At 37.1% G+C, this 17276-nt stretch overlaps 4 protein-coding genes across 6 annotated transcripts; 2 read left to right on the top strand and 2 right to left on the bottom strand.

The window, feature by feature from the left end:
• Positions 1–3251: 3251 nt before the first annotated feature.
• Positions 3252–6607, bottom strand: LOC110858139 (cellular nucleic acid-binding protein). Of its 2 annotated transcripts, none has more exons than XM_022106811.2 (8): positions 6400–6607; positions 5695–5757; positions 5524–5615; positions 5360–5443; positions 5241–5282; positions 4987–5123; positions 4768–4916; positions 3252–4682 (listed from the first exon to the last, which is right to left on the bottom strand). In XM_022106811.2, exons 2-8 carry the CDS (start codon positions 5712–5714, stop codon positions 4628–4630), a joined length of 579 nt encoding a protein of 192 aa, XP_021962503.1. In that variant the 5' UTR covers positions 5715–5757; positions 6400–6607; the 3' UTR covers positions 3252–4627. The 2 variants fall into 2 exon arrangements, with proteins under 2 accessions (XP_021962503.1, XP_021962504.1); XM_022106812.2 differs by having other exon boundaries at positions 5247–5282.
• A 233-nt stretch (positions 6608–6840) lies between these two features.
• LOC110858046 (phosphatidylinositol N-acetylglucosaminyltransferase subunit C) lies at positions 6841–8287 on the top strand. 2 transcript variants are annotated; one of them, XM_035858611.1, is made up of 3 exons: positions 6841–6979; positions 7096–7195; positions 7287–8287. In XM_035858611.1, exons 2-3 carry the CDS (start codon positions 7122–7124, stop codon positions 8098–8100), a joined length of 888 nt encoding a protein of 295 aa, XP_035714504.1. In that variant the 5' UTR covers positions 6841–6979; positions 7096–7121; the 3' UTR covers positions 8101–8287. The 2 variants fall into 2 exon arrangements, with proteins under 2 accessions (XP_035714504.1, XP_021962382.1); XM_022106690.2 differs by having other exon boundaries at positions 6861–7017.
• Positions 8288–8785: 498 nt separating this feature from the next.
• LOC110857960 lies at positions 8786–15918 on the top strand. The gene is made up of 9 exons (XM_035858610.1): positions 8786–9340; positions 9581–10023; positions 10093–10203; positions 10307–10478; positions 10563–10744; positions 10833–10980; positions 11073–12286; positions 12368–12731; positions 13419–15918. The coding sequence occupies exons 2-9, from the start codon at positions 9946–9948 to the stop codon at positions 13943–13945; spliced, it is 2796 nt and encodes a 931-aa protein (XP_035714503.1). The 5' UTR covers positions 8786–9340; positions 9581–9945; the 3' UTR covers positions 13946–15918.
• Positions 15914–16762, bottom strand: LOC110857962 (probable small nuclear ribonucleoprotein E). Its single transcript, XM_022106572.2, has 3 exons — positions 16562–16762; positions 16274–16442; positions 15914–16200 (listed from the first exon to the last, which is right to left on the bottom strand). Exons 1-3 carry the CDS (start codon positions 16613–16615, stop codon positions 16145–16147), a joined length of 279 nt encoding a protein of 92 aa, XP_021962264.1. The 5' UTR covers positions 16616–16762; the 3' UTR covers positions 15914–16144.
• Positions 16763–17276: the final 514 nt, after the last annotated feature.

Genomic DNA, 17276 nt, shown 5'->3' with positions numbered 1-17276 from the left:
AGGAAAACGTGCAACGTTCCCTTGGCAGATTATTATTATTATTGTGTGTGTGTGTGTGGATTTAGTAGTTTTTGCTGAATCGAATTCACTTTCGCCTACGTATTTAGTGGGTATGTGCACACATATTTGTGTATACGCAACTAGGAGTTCGTGACATTTAAGGAATAAAGAGTGGGATGCCGAGTTGTAGATCGTATCAAAGTATGCAAAGGAAGCGTAGACATTTGCTTTTGTTCGCGATGAGGTCATCAATGCAAAAGGAACTGAATTTATTAATGCATACGAAAAATTTGTCCATCTCTAGCATTGCGGTGAATGTGGTGGTGGTGGTCATGCTGCCAAATCCAATCTCGTCATACTTTCTCCAACCACTATGCGATTCTATTATTGGATTATCAAGGACTGTTTTCATATCGGACACATCTGACAATAATAATTTGTCTCCCATCCTCCCAGTGTACGTGCCATCTCCAATAAATTTAGGCTTGGAGGAGACAAGGTGATAAATTCACTCTGTTACAAATCATACCGATCGTGATGATGTGACTTCCACCAGCAGCAGTCAGAGCTGAAATAATGGATCCTGTCCCATGTAGACGATGGCAATGGCAAGGATTCCATAATATGACGATCAAATTGCATTCCACACTTTCTCTGGTGAAGCATAAGCATCATTCTATAACTATTAGATTCATGTAATAATCTTCGCCGTCATCTCGCTCTCTCTCTCTCGTCATTACTTTTCCTCTGTTCTGTGCTCTCTCTAATCCAATTAAGACTCCAACCTCTGCTGCTGGTTGCCGACTGCTGTTGCTGCTCCTGCTGTAAATCAGTACTTTGTTGTAAATTCACTTCCAAAATCATTCCAACCTTTCCGACAGTGATGTGTGTGGATCTGCTTTCTCTCAGGGTGAAAGCAGACAGAAGAGTCAGTTCATTCGTGAGCAGCAGCAACAACAACTCAATCATCATCATCATCATCCCTTTCCCTTCACTTTTCTGTTTTGTCTTCAAGTATTGATTTTCCAGCACAATTAATTTCACTGGTGAAAGGACATCTCCTCACCGTCTTGCCCGATTTGATGGAAATTTTGAGAAAATATGCATATTCATCAGAGTAGGAGCTAAAATGAGACAGCTTACCTTTCTCTGCATGGATTAGGGTCTCTTTCTCTTGCGGAGAAAATTGACAATTTCTGACGCAAGTGAGTCGCTATATGCATTCATGTATATTTAGTTCAGCGGACAAATAAATTGTATCCGTCGCTATACTCTCCGAGCTGCCAATTCATGTAGAAAAAAAATCGAGGAAATGTAAAGGTTAAGGTCGCCATAAGTGGAGTGGAGTACAAATTGGCTTGGCAGCCTTGCCTGGAGGAGGAGAGACAAAAACGAAAGAAAGAAAGCCAAGCTCATTCAATTCTCAAGCTACTCGTTTTTACGTTGTTGTATTCATGGTCGTGGTGTAGCAAAAAACTTACTGTTTTTCGAGAGGGTTTGTCTCACAGTGGGAATTTGAGTAGACCAGCAGAAAATACATAAATCGTGTCAAACAGAAATAACAAAGGGGTGAAAGTTGTATGAAATTGTTAAGGGGCAAATTTCACTGTGGAACAAAGACGAAATTTGATATCTGACCCTGCCCTCAGGATAGCTCGTAATTTTGTGAAGGAAATCACATACTTTTGCTCTTTACCTTCAACCAACACACCCCACAGGTTAATCGAAGAGGTCAGATTCACAAACAATTTATTGCACCCAAAGGGTCATACTAATGCATATACACGTTAGAAGAGATACAAGATAACAATATTGCATTAATGCTTTTAAATGTACAACGCATTGATAGAATAATCAAAGTATTTGAAATTATTGATAACTATGAAATGGCTTAAATTATGCTTAAATACTTATTTGTATGTACCGTATTATTTTTTATATGTATGTTGTATGCATTGTATGACAAGTTTTTGCCTTGAGGTGTAAGGTCCCAGTAATGGGGTGCCTCATTGAAATACAATAAATAAATAAATTAGTTTGTAATACGGTGGCGTAGTGGAAATCCTCGGGATCAAGAACTGGTGGGTTATATGCAATTGTGCCAAATGCAGTAAAATTCATTCCCAACTTTAAGAGTTACAGGTGAATTGGTTCTGTGCCACCTGTGATCACCAATTGCGTCACTGTACACTTCATTTAAGGGGTGGACCTACAGGCGGATAAATGAACCCAATCTTACATATTTATCTATTCCTAAAAATAAAAGTTGAAACTTATGTACATGCAAACGGACGGATAGACAGACATATCGCCGTTCCCATAAACTATGGGTTCCCTTCGTAAAGAAAGGAAACATAAAAAATATATAGTAGACGATCACCAGCTAGGTAAGTTATAACGCAGTATTTAGCAGTTGTAACAATGCTACATTTCTATTCTTGGTGAAATCATTACTCTTTCTCTTAAAAGGACGCTCTCTCATCCTTCTTATTCCTCGAGAGACGAGCAACCAAATTCCCAATGGGAGCAGGATAAATGCATTCACAAACCCACCGAGTGTGGCTGCTTTCTCTTCAAACTTTAAGCCTTTCTCCTCCCGAACTGCCCACTTTGACTAATGTGAAGTCGAATGTAGTTTCTCCAGAGAACTACACCCACCCACACAGCACAACACTCTTCGCTTTATGGGCTAAAAATGTTAACATGCCAATAAAAACTGGAGCCCCTTGCGTGCATGTGTGCGTGTGTGCAGCTCGACATACTTGGAACGGAGAGAATTATGGATCCTTATCTGCTGACCGGGTGGAAACAAAATGGAAAACTAATTTAGAAAAAGCTTTCCGGAACATGTTTCGAGGATGAGATCACACCAAGATGAGAGGAAGAAAAACATGCAACCAGCATGCTTTTAAGGTATGAAAAAGGGGCTGGTGAAAAATGATAATTGGACATCATGCAATCATGAAATAGACATGATTTTAAAAGCGTGTTATTTTTAGTGCACGCCTTCCAATGTGAAACGCGATGCTAAACGGCCCTAATTAGGTATTGTTGTAAGACGGATGGATGGATGGACGGCCTAGTGCGTGACGGAGTGATAAATTAAGAAAAATGTTGTGCAATAATAAATCTAAATTTAGGGTTCAACTTAACCAGATGATGTGGTTGGAGAAAGTAAAAAGTTGCAAATCCTTTTTATTTTTTTTTTAGACTTTTCCGCAATATGCAAAAGACAGTGAGTCAGATACGTGCACATTTCAGATAAAAAACTTTATTTGCACTCAGGTATTGTTGAGGCATTAATTCAATTTTTTTACCACTCTAGACATGGATATTTTAACAACTCAAGGACTAATAAGCAATTCGCAATGCAAATTAAATATTTAACAAAAACATTACGGACGTTATTCCAATAAAGCAACAACATACTACCACCAACATTAACAACAAGTTGAATTGAAATACAAATTTTCTTTCAAAAAAACTCAACATTTAAAATTTAACATGTTTTTCTTTCTAACTGGGACAGACATGGGATGCATAGATGATGCACTTTTAGAGATAACCCACATTAATAAAAGTGTATGTAAATGCTAAAATAACAAAACAAGTATTCCTTAAATAAGTATACACATGGATAAAATTTTTACGGTTATACATTTGATTAATTCACAATATTAGTTTATGTACCAACCATAAATAAGATATAAATATTTTTCCGGCCTATAGTTTATGTACATATATATTATTGTAAGTTATAGGAGGTACTAAGTATTCAACTAGAATTAAGAGAATCAGTTCTGGTGGAGGAAGTTATACCAGTATTAAATCATCAGTGCATATTTATGTAGGTATCCATATTTTATGTACACTTTTGGCATTCAGGAATACAATTGGATACAACGAGGCATACATGGATCGAAGTATTTTTAGTTAATGAATGAAAAGTAAAATGATAAAATTATTACGATACGAAACACAAGGTTAAAAAACTTTCAACAGAAAGCTTTCAGTTTCAGCCGTAGGAAATACATGTACAGGTTGATACTTGATACTAAACCGGACCAAATTAGTTTTTTGCCCATATAGTATAAGGCACAACTTCCATCCATTAATTGTTATATAGAGAACAATACAAATGTAAATCTATTTGTAAAATGTAACTATTTTTACAAGTTTTTTTGTATCGAAGTTCTTTGAAGTTCTTGTAGTAGGTACACGGAGAAAATACACAGACCGTAAATATTGCTCAATTGTTAATATCAGGTTTTTATATTACTTGGATGATTTCAGATACATCTTCCTAAGCACACGGCTCCCTAAAAAATATTCAACCAATAAAACCTCTTTGATTTTAAAAGTTGACTAAACTAAACTACTAACATTCCAATTCCCGTCACCCCACTGGTAGATAATTTAATCTTCTTATAGTCAGATATATAATATTCATAATAATATTGTGTTGGTGGTATATTAATAAATAGACATAGTAATAAATTTGTTGATCCTTATCGTGGTACGAAAATTCCCGAGTTGGATAGGTTATAAATTCTTTAATTACAAAATGTAGATTATGTAGTAGTATGTCTAGATAGCATTGACAGAGAAGGAGGTGAGCCCATCCCACTCATTCGGCAAGAATGGCTTTGCATTCCTTCAGGTAATGTCCAGGCTCATTACAACTAAAAAAGAGGAATAATACAATTTAAGATAGGCCAGATTTATAAACTTAATATGTACCATTGAAAATATTGGCTCGAAACTTACCGATAGCAAAGAGTTGCTGATGCACCCTCGTTGGATGGACAGTTTCTAGAGATGTGGTCAGATGCCTGGCAAATGTAGCATTTCTTTCCATCTCCATCCGGATCTGAGCACTCCGAACTAATATGTCCCATCTTACCACATGCGTAACACTATGGATAAAAATACACCGTTTAAATTCTAATAACACTTTACATACAATAATTATACAATAAATCATACCTTGCGATCATCCTTGTTGCAGTGTTTGCTCAAATGACCGTGTTCTCCACAAGAGTAGCAAGTCAGATTCGACGAATTCCTTGCTTGTGGACATTCCCTGGCAATATGACCAGGTTTTCGACACGTGTAGCATGCAGCTGAAATAAGTAGTTAACAAAATTAACACACAACTAAGATAACAATGTCAGCAAATACATATGCAAATACAAAATGATACGATTAAAAAACAAATAAAAATAAAAATTTTAACGTACGCTCACCACCAGCCTCATTGCTACAGTCTCTGGCAATGTGTCCTTTTAAATTATAATTTAATGTCAATCAATAAGATTTCGAGTTATAATTAGTAATCAAATTAATTATCATAACATACCAACGCCATCACATCGGTAGCATCGGTCACTTTCGCGACAATCTCGAGCATAGTGACCGTACCTGTTGCACTTAAAGCATTTGTCTGAAATAATTTGAAGCACATCAATGAGACAAGAAACAATATATAAAACTTACAATCTCCCTATGCCCAAATCTAATTACCGTTTCGTCCACGACCTCCACTATTGATTCGGCCCCCACCACCACCTCCTTCATCGGATGAACATTCCCGAGCAAAATGTCCAATTCGGTTACTGAAATTAATAAGATAGTAACCATCAATATTTGTACATATTATCAGTTAGTGATTTTATAGTAAATTATTAATCATACCACTTGTAGCAGACACTCATTATTTCAGTTTGATTTCCTTTCCTACCACTCACGCTTTTTCACCTGTAAGTAAACATAAAAATCATTTTAAAAACAACTGCTAAACTTTCTCAGTCCATGAGGATTTTCATATCTCCAATTCTCAGAAGCCATGAAAATATATTGGTAAAATACTAATTGCATTTTCTAAGCGGTGTGCATTGTTTGTCTGCATTTGAACACGAAAGGATGTTACCTTCCAATTTAGAAATCAATTTATTTTGCCCACTTCTATCAATTCCCCATCCTAAATAAACCCTGGAGAAAGTAATAATTATTACTCTACAAAGGTTCAATCACATCCATGTGCGAAAATCAGGCCAACACTTATCATATCATAATATAACCGCTCAATTGTATAAACTTGAACTGTAATGCTAATCAATTTGTTTGACACATGGCACAATTTCCCATCATCAATCATATCAAATACTTTTTCATGACATGCCACTTATTTCCGTCAACTTTTCCCTCGTCATAAGTCCACAATGGCACGATTGACCCTGACTATGATGAAACAGGTACCCGTCAAAAATCATACCTGACCTTGACCCTCCTACCCCACAAATTTGTTATTAACTACTTTTCCAGAACCGGGATTACGTTATGTGATGACATATGGTGAGCAGATTTGCAGCAGATTGTAAAAATTTAACCCGGACTCACCTGTCTTTCCGACACACGTCCTCTGACCCCACAAATCACGACACACGACGACCCCACCAAAACACGGCGAAAGTGATTAATTTTAACCAGTCCAGTCGGCGAGGAGGAGAGCAATGAGAGAACTTTGAGGACCGAGGCAGCAGCAAAACAATCTTTCCTACTTACTTCGCAGCAACAGGACTAGGTGGTGGTGGTTGACAAGGACGATTCACTACCATCCCCTCCACTTTGACAGCTGCTTTCTCCTACTAAAGCTCAACCACTGTCACCTTCACTTCAAGTTCCTCTCAAATTTTGAAGAAATTTTGAAAAACCAAATTAAAGCTGTTCATTCCGATCCGACTTGAGGAATCGTATTTCAGGTTGTATATTTTTTTTCGAAAAAGTGAATTTTTCCAAGATTGTATGAACGGCCATGCGTAAGAAGAAACCTCCACCGGCTCCTTGACTGGCAAATATGAAAAGAAAACCTGAGAAGAGAGTAGATTTCATGTGTTGCTGTTTTACTTTCACTGGTCGAATTGCACGGTGAATTTGTGACCACCGGTTTGCAAAATTATTCCATTTTGCTCTCTTTTAGGTAGTACGTACAAGTTCACAAATCTGGTGAAGATTTATGTAAATATACAGAAAAATCTTACTGAGAATTAATTTAATTGTCAAAAGTCAAATTTCAAAGTGATTTATTTTTTGCAGATATTCAATCAGCCTGAATTACCACCATGGACTTACGAATGAAAAAAAAGTTGGCGAGGAATGAGGCAGTTGTGTTGGACGAGATTAGTTGTTACAATTGGTAAGTTCTCATAAAGTATAGACGAATATGAAAATTATTAATTGTCAATTGTATGCATTTCATTTATTGTGTCATGAACATGGCATTATAGCTCAAGGAAAGGTCACCTTATCGACGATTGTACTTTCTATGACCAGCCTACTGTCTCTAATAGTACTCTAAACGATGTTGTCTTGAGGTCAACCAGGATTGCGCTTCAAGCGTCTGCCTGCACCCTCTTCGGAATGATTTACCTTCTCATGAAAACGCATCGGGTGGAGTCGACCACGATTCTAAAGTACTGCTATGTCTCCAGCTCGATCGGACTCTCTATTTATGTGGGACATGCAGGATGGAGAAATTTGAAAGAATTCGGATACACTCAGACCATTTACACATTTGTGACGGAAAACAGAGAAAAGTTTCAGGTGACGATGTACTATTTGCTCGGCACTTTCGTCCTGGCACCAATTTTCCGAACCCTGACCGCCACCGTGAGTTCGGACACTGTTCAGGCCGTTTCCACGGTACTGTTGGTTCTTCACTTGATGACGAATGATTTTGGAGTGAGAGGATTCTTCGTCTCGCCAACCTTGTCTGTTTGTGCGGCACTCTTTGCAGCCATCACGTTGTCGTCACGACTGCCCACAAATACAGATACGATCGCCCTCACGACCCTTGGAGTCGAGCTGTTCCTTCTCTTCCCAATTTTCTCCTCTTTTATTTGGGATTCGTACTGGTATTTGGCCGTGGTCATTCTGGGGGTGGCGTCCGTCTGCCTGTACACCTCTTTAATCTTCATCTGGGTTTACACGGGAACAATGATCTGCATCACACTCGTTCTTCCATTGACATTTTGGCTATCTAAAAAATTTAAGTATCAACGACACGGTCCCTGGGATGAAGCAGTTATTAAGAAATATTAAAGTAAATGTAACTAATAATGCTGCAAAAATCTTGTGATCTCGAATTCTTGTCTAATAAGGACTTGTGATATAGTATTATACAAATTCAGCTTAATATATAAATTTGTTGTGCAATAATGCAACCCACATAACTTTGTATGAAATGAACCTTCATAAAAATAAAAGCACTACTTTTAATATAACGTCATTCCACGAAAATTTGAATGAAAGTTTGGTTTTCAACAAAAAATCAATGCATTCACTACAAAATTTGATCAAAGTCTTTACAAAAGCAAATACACACAGTTCATTTCATACTTTTCATTTCCTTTTTCAGATCATGCAAGCGTCAACAGTTACCTCCATATAATCTTGGGTACCACTTTGGATAACTCAGGGAATGAGTCATCGCTCGAGATTAGGAGCCAATGAGAATTCTTAGAAATGACGAACCCGTCGTGACGTCATCCACCCAGGTCAGAACCATCCAAATACTCAGACAGACCCGACCCTTTGCCAACTCTGGGGATGAAAAGATCCGAAAACATCCTCTCCGATAATTTTCAGTGCCCCCGGACCCCTTCATCTCGTTAGAAGCCTGGTTATTTTGTAGGATGACGCCAACGTCTATGAACGACCCAACCGTAGGTGCCCACCGTTGGTGGTGGTGATCTTTACACACCAAGTGAGATCATAAAGTAAGCAACGGAATATATAAAAAAAACTCGTGGTGATAATAATTTATCAAGGGATGCACTTGCAGGCTTCCGTCCCTTGAAATGGAATGAATTGTAGTCATCGTGTGTGCGAAGAAGAAGGTGTCCTCGTGGAGTGGTTTATTTACTCTAAAACATCTGTATTTGTTAAGCAAGAAGGCGCTTTTAATTGGCTTTTGTTGCTGTCCCTTCTTCAATAAATATTCTCTATCTTGGTGGAAAGTACGGCTGAAATGGATAGGAAGAAAGCTCTAGTTAAAAAATAGGACAGAAATATAATTCTCGTTATTATTGTGAAAAAGAGAAATCAATCGTGTACGTACCGGCAGCGTCATCATCAGTTTTATTAAACGTGTTCCAAAATTAAATCACATCTGGGGACCAGTAAAATTAGTGAAAGCAAATTGTGTTCCTTGATCGTGCCCATGATAGGCTGATGATAAGGAGGGACTCATGGTGACATAAAGTATTAAAGGGAGGTTGGTCATGGTGGTGGTAGTGTTGGCTTAGAAGTAGTTCCAAGAAGGACTTGAGCGTGGATATAGGTAAGCATGATATTGAATAAGTACATTTATTTGTTAAGCTCTTTAGATAATAGTCTAGCCAAGTATGAGCCATCTTATTAAACATTAAGACATAACTCGGACGTGTAGACGTTTCATTTTACATTTTCATAATCATCATCCAGTCGTGTCTGTCGTGGACACCTTGTTGGCATCGATAATTCAAATTGGTGACTCATACATTTCATTTACCTAAACGTGGATCTTCTTCCTATGTTGCAGAAAGGCAGGAGATGAAGAGCTTAGGTAGTCCTTTAATGCGAATGAAGATTGGACTGGAGCTGGATTAAGGAAATAGAAATTGGGCCGAGAGAATTAAAGAGAAGAAATATGCAAGAAGCTGGCCCCAGTCAACTCACTAATACTACTGCTACCACTACTGGTCGAAAATGTCAGCAGCTTTCACCACCTCGCCACCACGTATTTTCTTCTGCCCATAACAAGATTGCAGATCGAGCATGACTTTGTCGAAGGCTGTATCATCTTCCCGTAGTTTGGGTGCTTATTCGCTTCGATTGGTTTAAATCCAGCAACAACGGCGACGTTTAAGGATTTATTTGCTTATTACGATCCCGTATTTTTGAAAGATGGCTTTGAGGCGGTCAAGAATTTGTAATTTGAGCCCTGGACAGCTTGCTGGCTCGTTGACGGAAACGCCTCGCAAAGTAAGATACAATTAATTAAGTTGTTTTTAAACAATTAATCTAATCTTCATAACTTTGCACTGGTTTCAGGTGAAAATTATCGACTGTAGATCTTTCCTTGAGTATAATGATAATCATATTGTTGGTGCGGCCAATATTTGCTGTTCCAAACTCATAAAGCGCCGCCTTCAACAGGAAAAGGTGATATATTTTAAGCTAGGTCTTACCATTTAGTCGAGTTGAAACTCATGTATCAGCCAATTTATGAAATTACATAAATAACATTTGTGATTGAAATTTGCAGCTATCCCTTAAAGATCTGCTCGTCCACTGTCGAATAGATATAGATGACACGTGCGACATTGTTGTTTATGATCAGAGGTCACCCTCCATAGAAGACGTTTCTCCGGACAGCTTTGTGTATGTGCTGGTGAAAAAACTGATACTGGTTTTCGAAAAAGTTCATCTTCTTGCTGGTAAGACATGATTACGAGTTATGTGGAATATATTTTTGTCATGGGTATGAATCCGAATTTTAAAATTTAATTTCCACTTTTTAGGAGGATTTATCGCTTTTCAATCGCTGTATCCAGAGTTTACAGAAAATAAAATCTGGAAATATCCTGGTCTCACCGCTCTCTCACAGCCTTGCTTACCCACCAACAGTTCTGGCCCCACGCGAATCCTTCCATTCCTTTACCTTGGCTCAGAGGAAGATGCACATAACAAGGAACTTTTGCAGGTACTTATTTAGAAGGATATAGATTTACAATTAATTTGTTGTGCGACTATAACTCATGAGAATTAATTAATTATCATCCTCATTACAGAGTCATAACATTACGTATGAATTGAACGTGAGCAACAAGTGTCCAAAACCAGAATTTGTCTCGGACGGACATTTCATGAGACTCCCAGTTAATGATAGTCACAATGAAAAGTTACTACCCTATTTTATCGAAGCATTTCAGTTTATTGGTGAGTACATCCGTTACTCTTTATACACGAATAATGGTTTATAACTGAGTTTGTGTTGTTAATTTCATTCTTTTTATTTTTATGCTTTTCAGATAAAGCACGGGAATCAAATGAAAGTGTGTTAGTCCATTGTCTCGCTGGAATATCTAGATCTCCAACTGTCGCCATTGCATACGTGATGCGACATTTGCAAATGACTTGTGAGGATGCGTACAGATACGTGAAAGCGAAAAGGGCCACCATTTCACCTAATTTTAACTTTTTGGGCCAGCTTTTGGAGTATGAGAAGCAATTAGTGCAAGATAATGTAATTGAGAAAAAGCAGTCGCCTGTTGTGCCTCTAAGTTTCACCTCGGCATCTCAGTCGTCGGTAGATTTTGTGCTGGGTCCACCGCCACCTCATCTCCCCATACCTGTGAAACCACCAGGGAAACGATTAAATTTAAATCTCCGATTTTCGCCGTTTGCGGATCCACCAACATTATCTAGTCCAAAGGATTCGTCGCCAACGACTGCGATGGCTCGACTCCAGTTTGATAAACCATTAGGAAAGGAAAATCGAAGCGGTAGTGGTGGTAATTCTGGTGGTATAGTTCCTCCTCCTCCCACCACGCTCAGCTTTGCGGGGTTGTCACGACCGACTCGACTCGTTAAAGAACAAAATGTGACGTCCATTCAAGAAGAAGAAGTCGGGCATGCGGCCTGGGAGTCAGTTTCAAAGTCCTTATCTCATCACTCATCATCATCATCATCATCATCCCTGTCAATTTCAATATCCAAAGGTTTTAAATGTAGAAAGGGGTCTTCAGTTGAGCAGCAAATCAGTGAATCGTCATCCTCTTCGTCGTCGTCATCCTCATCAAAGATGTGTGGGGGAGGGTGTGACTATGGAAAAAAGTTCAAAGTTCATAAAATTCATGTCGAGGGATCTGCTGATTCAACAAATAAGGATCACGTGGAACAGTGTGGCGAAGAAAATAATGCTGTTGAACCTGTCCCTTCATGTTTGCCGTCATCCATCTTAAACTCCGGCTGCTCTTCTGCTAGCATCTCCAGTGGAGGAGGAGACACATCTCACTCTTCTTCAGGGATCAATGTTGTTGGCCTTAGTCCTGTCGCTTGTTATAAGAGAGAATTCTCTAGATCTGACTCTGTTAGCACGAGTGGCATTGGATCCGAAATATCTGAAAATGAACTGCAAGCTTCTGGATCGTGGGAAATGTCCGAATCGGGGAATTTGAATGACGATGGTGTGTTTTCAGATTCCTGCAGTGGGTTTTCGAAATCTCCTCGGCGTCAGTTGCAGGTAAGTTACTGTTGAATAATCCATTAAATTGTTTTAATTATAATTATCAATTAATATTTATTTTATGTTCTGTTCTGACAGCTCTGGTCATCCGACAGTGGACACTGGTCTTCTGTGGAGGATGGAATGTCTTGCTCTTCATCACAAGTCATGGACGTTCCACCTCCTCCTCCGTCTTCTTCTGTTTCTCATCCTCCAGGTTTAGCTGAAATTGAGATGTTAAAGTCTCCCGAGAAGCGGAAGTGTCCAAGCACACTCTTCACAAAGTATTCGCACTACCTTTCCTCACATGAGAAACGGAAGAGCTACGCAGGAGACAGTTCCTCAATGGTTCCGGAATGGACCGCTGGTGACTTACGACGTCCAAAGAGATGGAGTATTTCTGAAGACATTCCTAATAATTCTGAACCTGGGACGTCGTCATCATCATCATCCTGCAATAAAGGTCCGATGATACACGTATCTCAACACTAATCATTGAACTTTGTATTCGAATGTGGGCAATCGAATAATTAGATAAACTTATGCAGATAGGTTTAGTAGATAGCATTTGCTGACAATGGTTTTTAGAGTTTGGGATATTTCCTCGACGCGTCACAAACAAATATTAATATATCACAACTCTTCAGGGCGGATTTTAAGCATGCATATCGAATCGACAAACTTCTTAGATACGATTAGAAAACCAGTCATACATTTATGTGGGTATATAGTCAGTATAATATAAATAGTCATCATAACCAAATACGTAATGCTACAGATATACGATGTACAATCATTAACGTTCTTTAATTCTGGTGCTGGTGAATTCTCTGGTTATTCTATAGAAGAATTAGTATTCCTTGTACATGTTGTTGTCTGTGTGTGTGTGTGTGGCCCGATGGCCGTGTATGTAAATACTTCTCACGTATGTATATAAGTTGTATATTAAATACTCGAGTGTTTCGTTATTGTATTTTTAACATGCTTACGATCTCTACTTATTATGAGTATGATGATAAGGAATGAAGTTAAGGTAAAATTACTCTCTGCACTTTTTTCATGCAATGCATGATGGATGATATATGAACAGCAATTTTTGTGCAATCTTACAAGAGTTTTGTTGTGCTAATTATTTTTATTGTGTAAATAGGTGATGACGACGAATTGGGCAAGGAAAGCGCTGGTGTAGAGCAATCGGAAAAATCCGGCATGGAAAAAGAACAAAGATCGTCGTCGCCTTCAAATCACGCCGCAGGTCATCTCAACTTTGATAATCACTGGTTTAATCTACTCTCTGGGAGTGAACTGACCTGTTGTGAGCGACAAGGGGAAGGACTTCTCTACCGAGTCCACAGTTGTCCAGGGTTCCTGGACTGCCGAGACTGGCTGCACCTGCAACAATCCGTACCTGATAGTCCACCCGATCATGAGCCAATCTCTGACTCTGTCCTCCTAAAGATGAGGAGTTGCTGCCATCGGAGCAGACACGAGCGGTCTTTTGAGCACTCGACAATGTCCCAACATCATCCCTGGAACAAGAATAGATTCTCCTTTGGTCACGTCGACTATGACGAACTCTTATGCAAACTGCACAACGTTCAAGACGCCAAGGCAGAGTCGAGTCATAGCTCCTCCTCAACCCTCGCGTCAAGCTCTTTCTCCATAGTTGTACAATAGTAGTGAGTGGTTTAAAAAAGGAAGATATGAACATCTCGTCGAAGGTACAAAAAAATATGAAAAACACTGAGTATATAATCATACACATACAGTTTAGGCCTGTTGTCGGCAATAGATTCAGGTATAGACAATGAGAATTCATAGGTGGATTACTTCGAGCCCAAGTATTATTAATTCAGATTGAATGATGAATGGAATAATAGATTTTTATTCTTCTGAGGAAAATATATACAAATCACCAGTCAAGGAATGGATACTAAAGAACTGCTACACAAACTAAACTACAACGAGATAACGAAACCAAAGAAATTGAAATCAATCACTGTTGTTGTTATTATTATCGACACATACGGAGTAAATATATTTAAAATCTGCTGCAGTCATACATATGTCACTATTGATTTGCAGAGACACAATGCATTTTAATTCATATTTGTTTTAGTTAGAATTTTAGAATTATTTTTAAAAATCAATCCTAGGTTAGTGATGTTCGGGTCTTACTATTGTTTATCATTCTACTGTATTTATGATGACAATCTTGTTTTTTGTTGTTTCGCTTATTTTCTGCATTTAATAATTTGCAAAGTTTTTAAAGTTTAAAGAAAACTAAGAAACTATTGCCAGTATTTTACTTTTCTCATCCTTTGAATCATTATGAATTCCTATTTACAACCTTTTTTATAGTACGCGTAAAGGTTTATTTATAAAATAATAGAAAATTATGACGCTATTGATTTGTAAGCGTTTTTATTTAGTATCAAAATTGCAGCGTTTTATCGTTTTAGTACAGTAATTAATTATATATTGAATGAGATACATACATATATGTACATGGATTTTGACTATCGTGTTCAGTCATTTTAGTCTCTTGAGTTTGGATTTTTATGGTATGATGATAATTTTGACCCGTTTTCTGAGTCATATTTTTTTCGCTGCTATATTTATTTTATGAAAGTATTTTTATCTGTAAAAATATTTCATTGCATTGACAAGTGGGCCCCGAATTTGTAACGTAATTTATAACAAAGGTTGATTAAGTGCTGACATGCCATATCTATAAACTTATGTAAAAGGAGGAGGAAAAGCAAAAGGTCAGAGCAAGATGTACAAATTGTGGAATAGAAATGTGAGGGTTAAAGAAAAACGGAATGGGTTTTTGGGATACATAGTAAATACATACAAAAATATTGTTTGACTTTCTGAAACTAGTAAACTTTAACTTTACCTAATATTATTAAACTAGGAACGAGTGCAGGACTAATTATTTCAGCACAGAATGATAAAGGTTAATTCAACACAAGAAGATGAGTTGATGATGTAGGTGTGTTCAAATAATGTACAACAATTAATCAAAAAATCAAAACCATGAATATTGATGATAATGATGATGAGAAACCGATCAGTTCTCTCGGTACAAGTTTCAATGTAAATATACACATAACGACATTAATTAATATAATATCACGCCTCGGTAGCAAAATACTAACAATTTTTATGTACACATCTTGTTTCAAGTGGTACAATATTAATATATTTAATGCTATGTTTTTTCTAGGATAAAATTATTATTTAATGTTTTGTAATTTATAAGGTTCCTTTTTATTAACTTGTCGCAACTGTGAGTGTGCTGCACTACATATAACTGATTTCAGTTTTCGAAAAATAATTATCTCGATTTTTTTGCGACTATATAAGATCACTAAAGAAAAAAATTAAGTTGGTGGTTTGTGAATTTATTAGCAAAATACGGGTTGCGTTAATAAGGATGCGATAGAACTCGACATAATTAATTACTATGACTTGTTTGTCATTGAATTTTAATCCATTTTGAGCTACACACTATTATCACTATATTGTTATTATTGGTATCATTACTACTACACAAAAGTGGTGCTCGTCTATATGAATGCATTAAAAAAACTTGGTGAAGAAGAAATGAAATGACGAACAGAATAAAACATTTGTTTCCAAAATGTGTAACAAAACTTGTTTATTATCATAAGTTTTTATATTTATTATAAGCAACAAGAAAAAACCTTTTCAAAGAATGTACCAGACTGAAACACTCGCATATTTAACACTACATAGTATGAGAAGGCGCAGAGCATCTTAGTTTTTTTTTACATTAGTACAACAACAAAAAATGTTATAAAATCACCATTTTTCAACTGTTTTTTTTAAATCTTCAAGACAAATTCTTCATCCCTCTGCGTTTTGTATCAAAGTAATGTTATCTCCCTTGAGAAGCAGACGACCTGCGATTCATAAAATGAAAACATTCAGGATAAACACATCCCTTATTTGTTTTATTAATTATTATTTACGCACCACATCTCCTACGAGCTCCAGATTTGGTGTTTATTTCATACGCATCGTCAAGTACCAGGTTCATATATTCGTCGAATCCACATATGACTCCCTCCATCCGCAAACTGACATTCTCGTAGAGCCAGACCACGACACGAGACTTGTTTTGGAGGTAACGAAAAATCAGGTTCTGTAAGGAAAACCATTACAATATTATTTCGTCACCTGCATAACACCCGTTTATACATGGAAAATCGTACATTAAAAAAACTGCATAAAATAAATATAAATGAAAAAAAATATACTTACAATGGGTTGGACCATAACCTTCTGGACCTTCTGCCCTCCTTTATTAAACGACATGGCGAAGTATTTAGTGAGAGTTACAAAAATTATCCAGTCAAAAACTAATTAATACTAATTATTATGACGAAAATGCCAAATTAATTAGTAAGACAGTCAGAGAAGAGGTGCCGACTACGACAATGTTAGAGAGGTGACTCGCTCTTCAAATTTCCCACGTTTCCCGACCAGAAGTCGAACCACGGGGCACGCTGGTGGCCTCACCGTCTTTCTTTTTATGGGTAACGGTCTTCACGTAATAATCGCCATAGGGCGGATATGTATGTACTTAAATTCCTCAAAATATGTATGTAATATGTGCTTAAAAAACACGAAAATATGCACATAAAACATATTTTTCTATTGCAATTTTCTACTGTATTTAAATTTAATTGTCCAAACCTTTCAACTTTTTAACACTCTTATCAACGAATTATTAAATATATCATTTTAATCTTCATCTAATGACCCATAATGCGACATTAGTTACATTCGAAGATTTTCAGGGGTAATTTTTTGACTTGCAAAATGGGCAAACTGGATTTGCTAGTAGTTCATATTAATTTAACATCATGATTATCATGAAAATCTAATTTTGACAAAACTTTAATTTCTGAATAAAGAAAAATATTTTCACATAAAAAACCTCGAAATATGTATTCAAATATTTATTTTTAGAAAA

The sequence above is a fragment of the Folsomia candida genome, unplaced genomic scaffold (assembly GCF_002217175.1).
Source record: "Folsomia candida strain VU population unplaced genomic scaffold, ASM221717v1 Fcan01_Sc020, whole genome shotgun sequence".
In the NCBI taxonomy this organism is placed as follows: domain Eukaryota; kingdom Metazoa; phylum Arthropoda; class Collembola; order Entomobryomorpha; family Isotomidae; genus Folsomia; species Folsomia candida.
The sequence above is the reverse complement of the archived record's forward strand: the minus strand, read 5'-3'. Positions and strand labels throughout refer to the sequence as shown.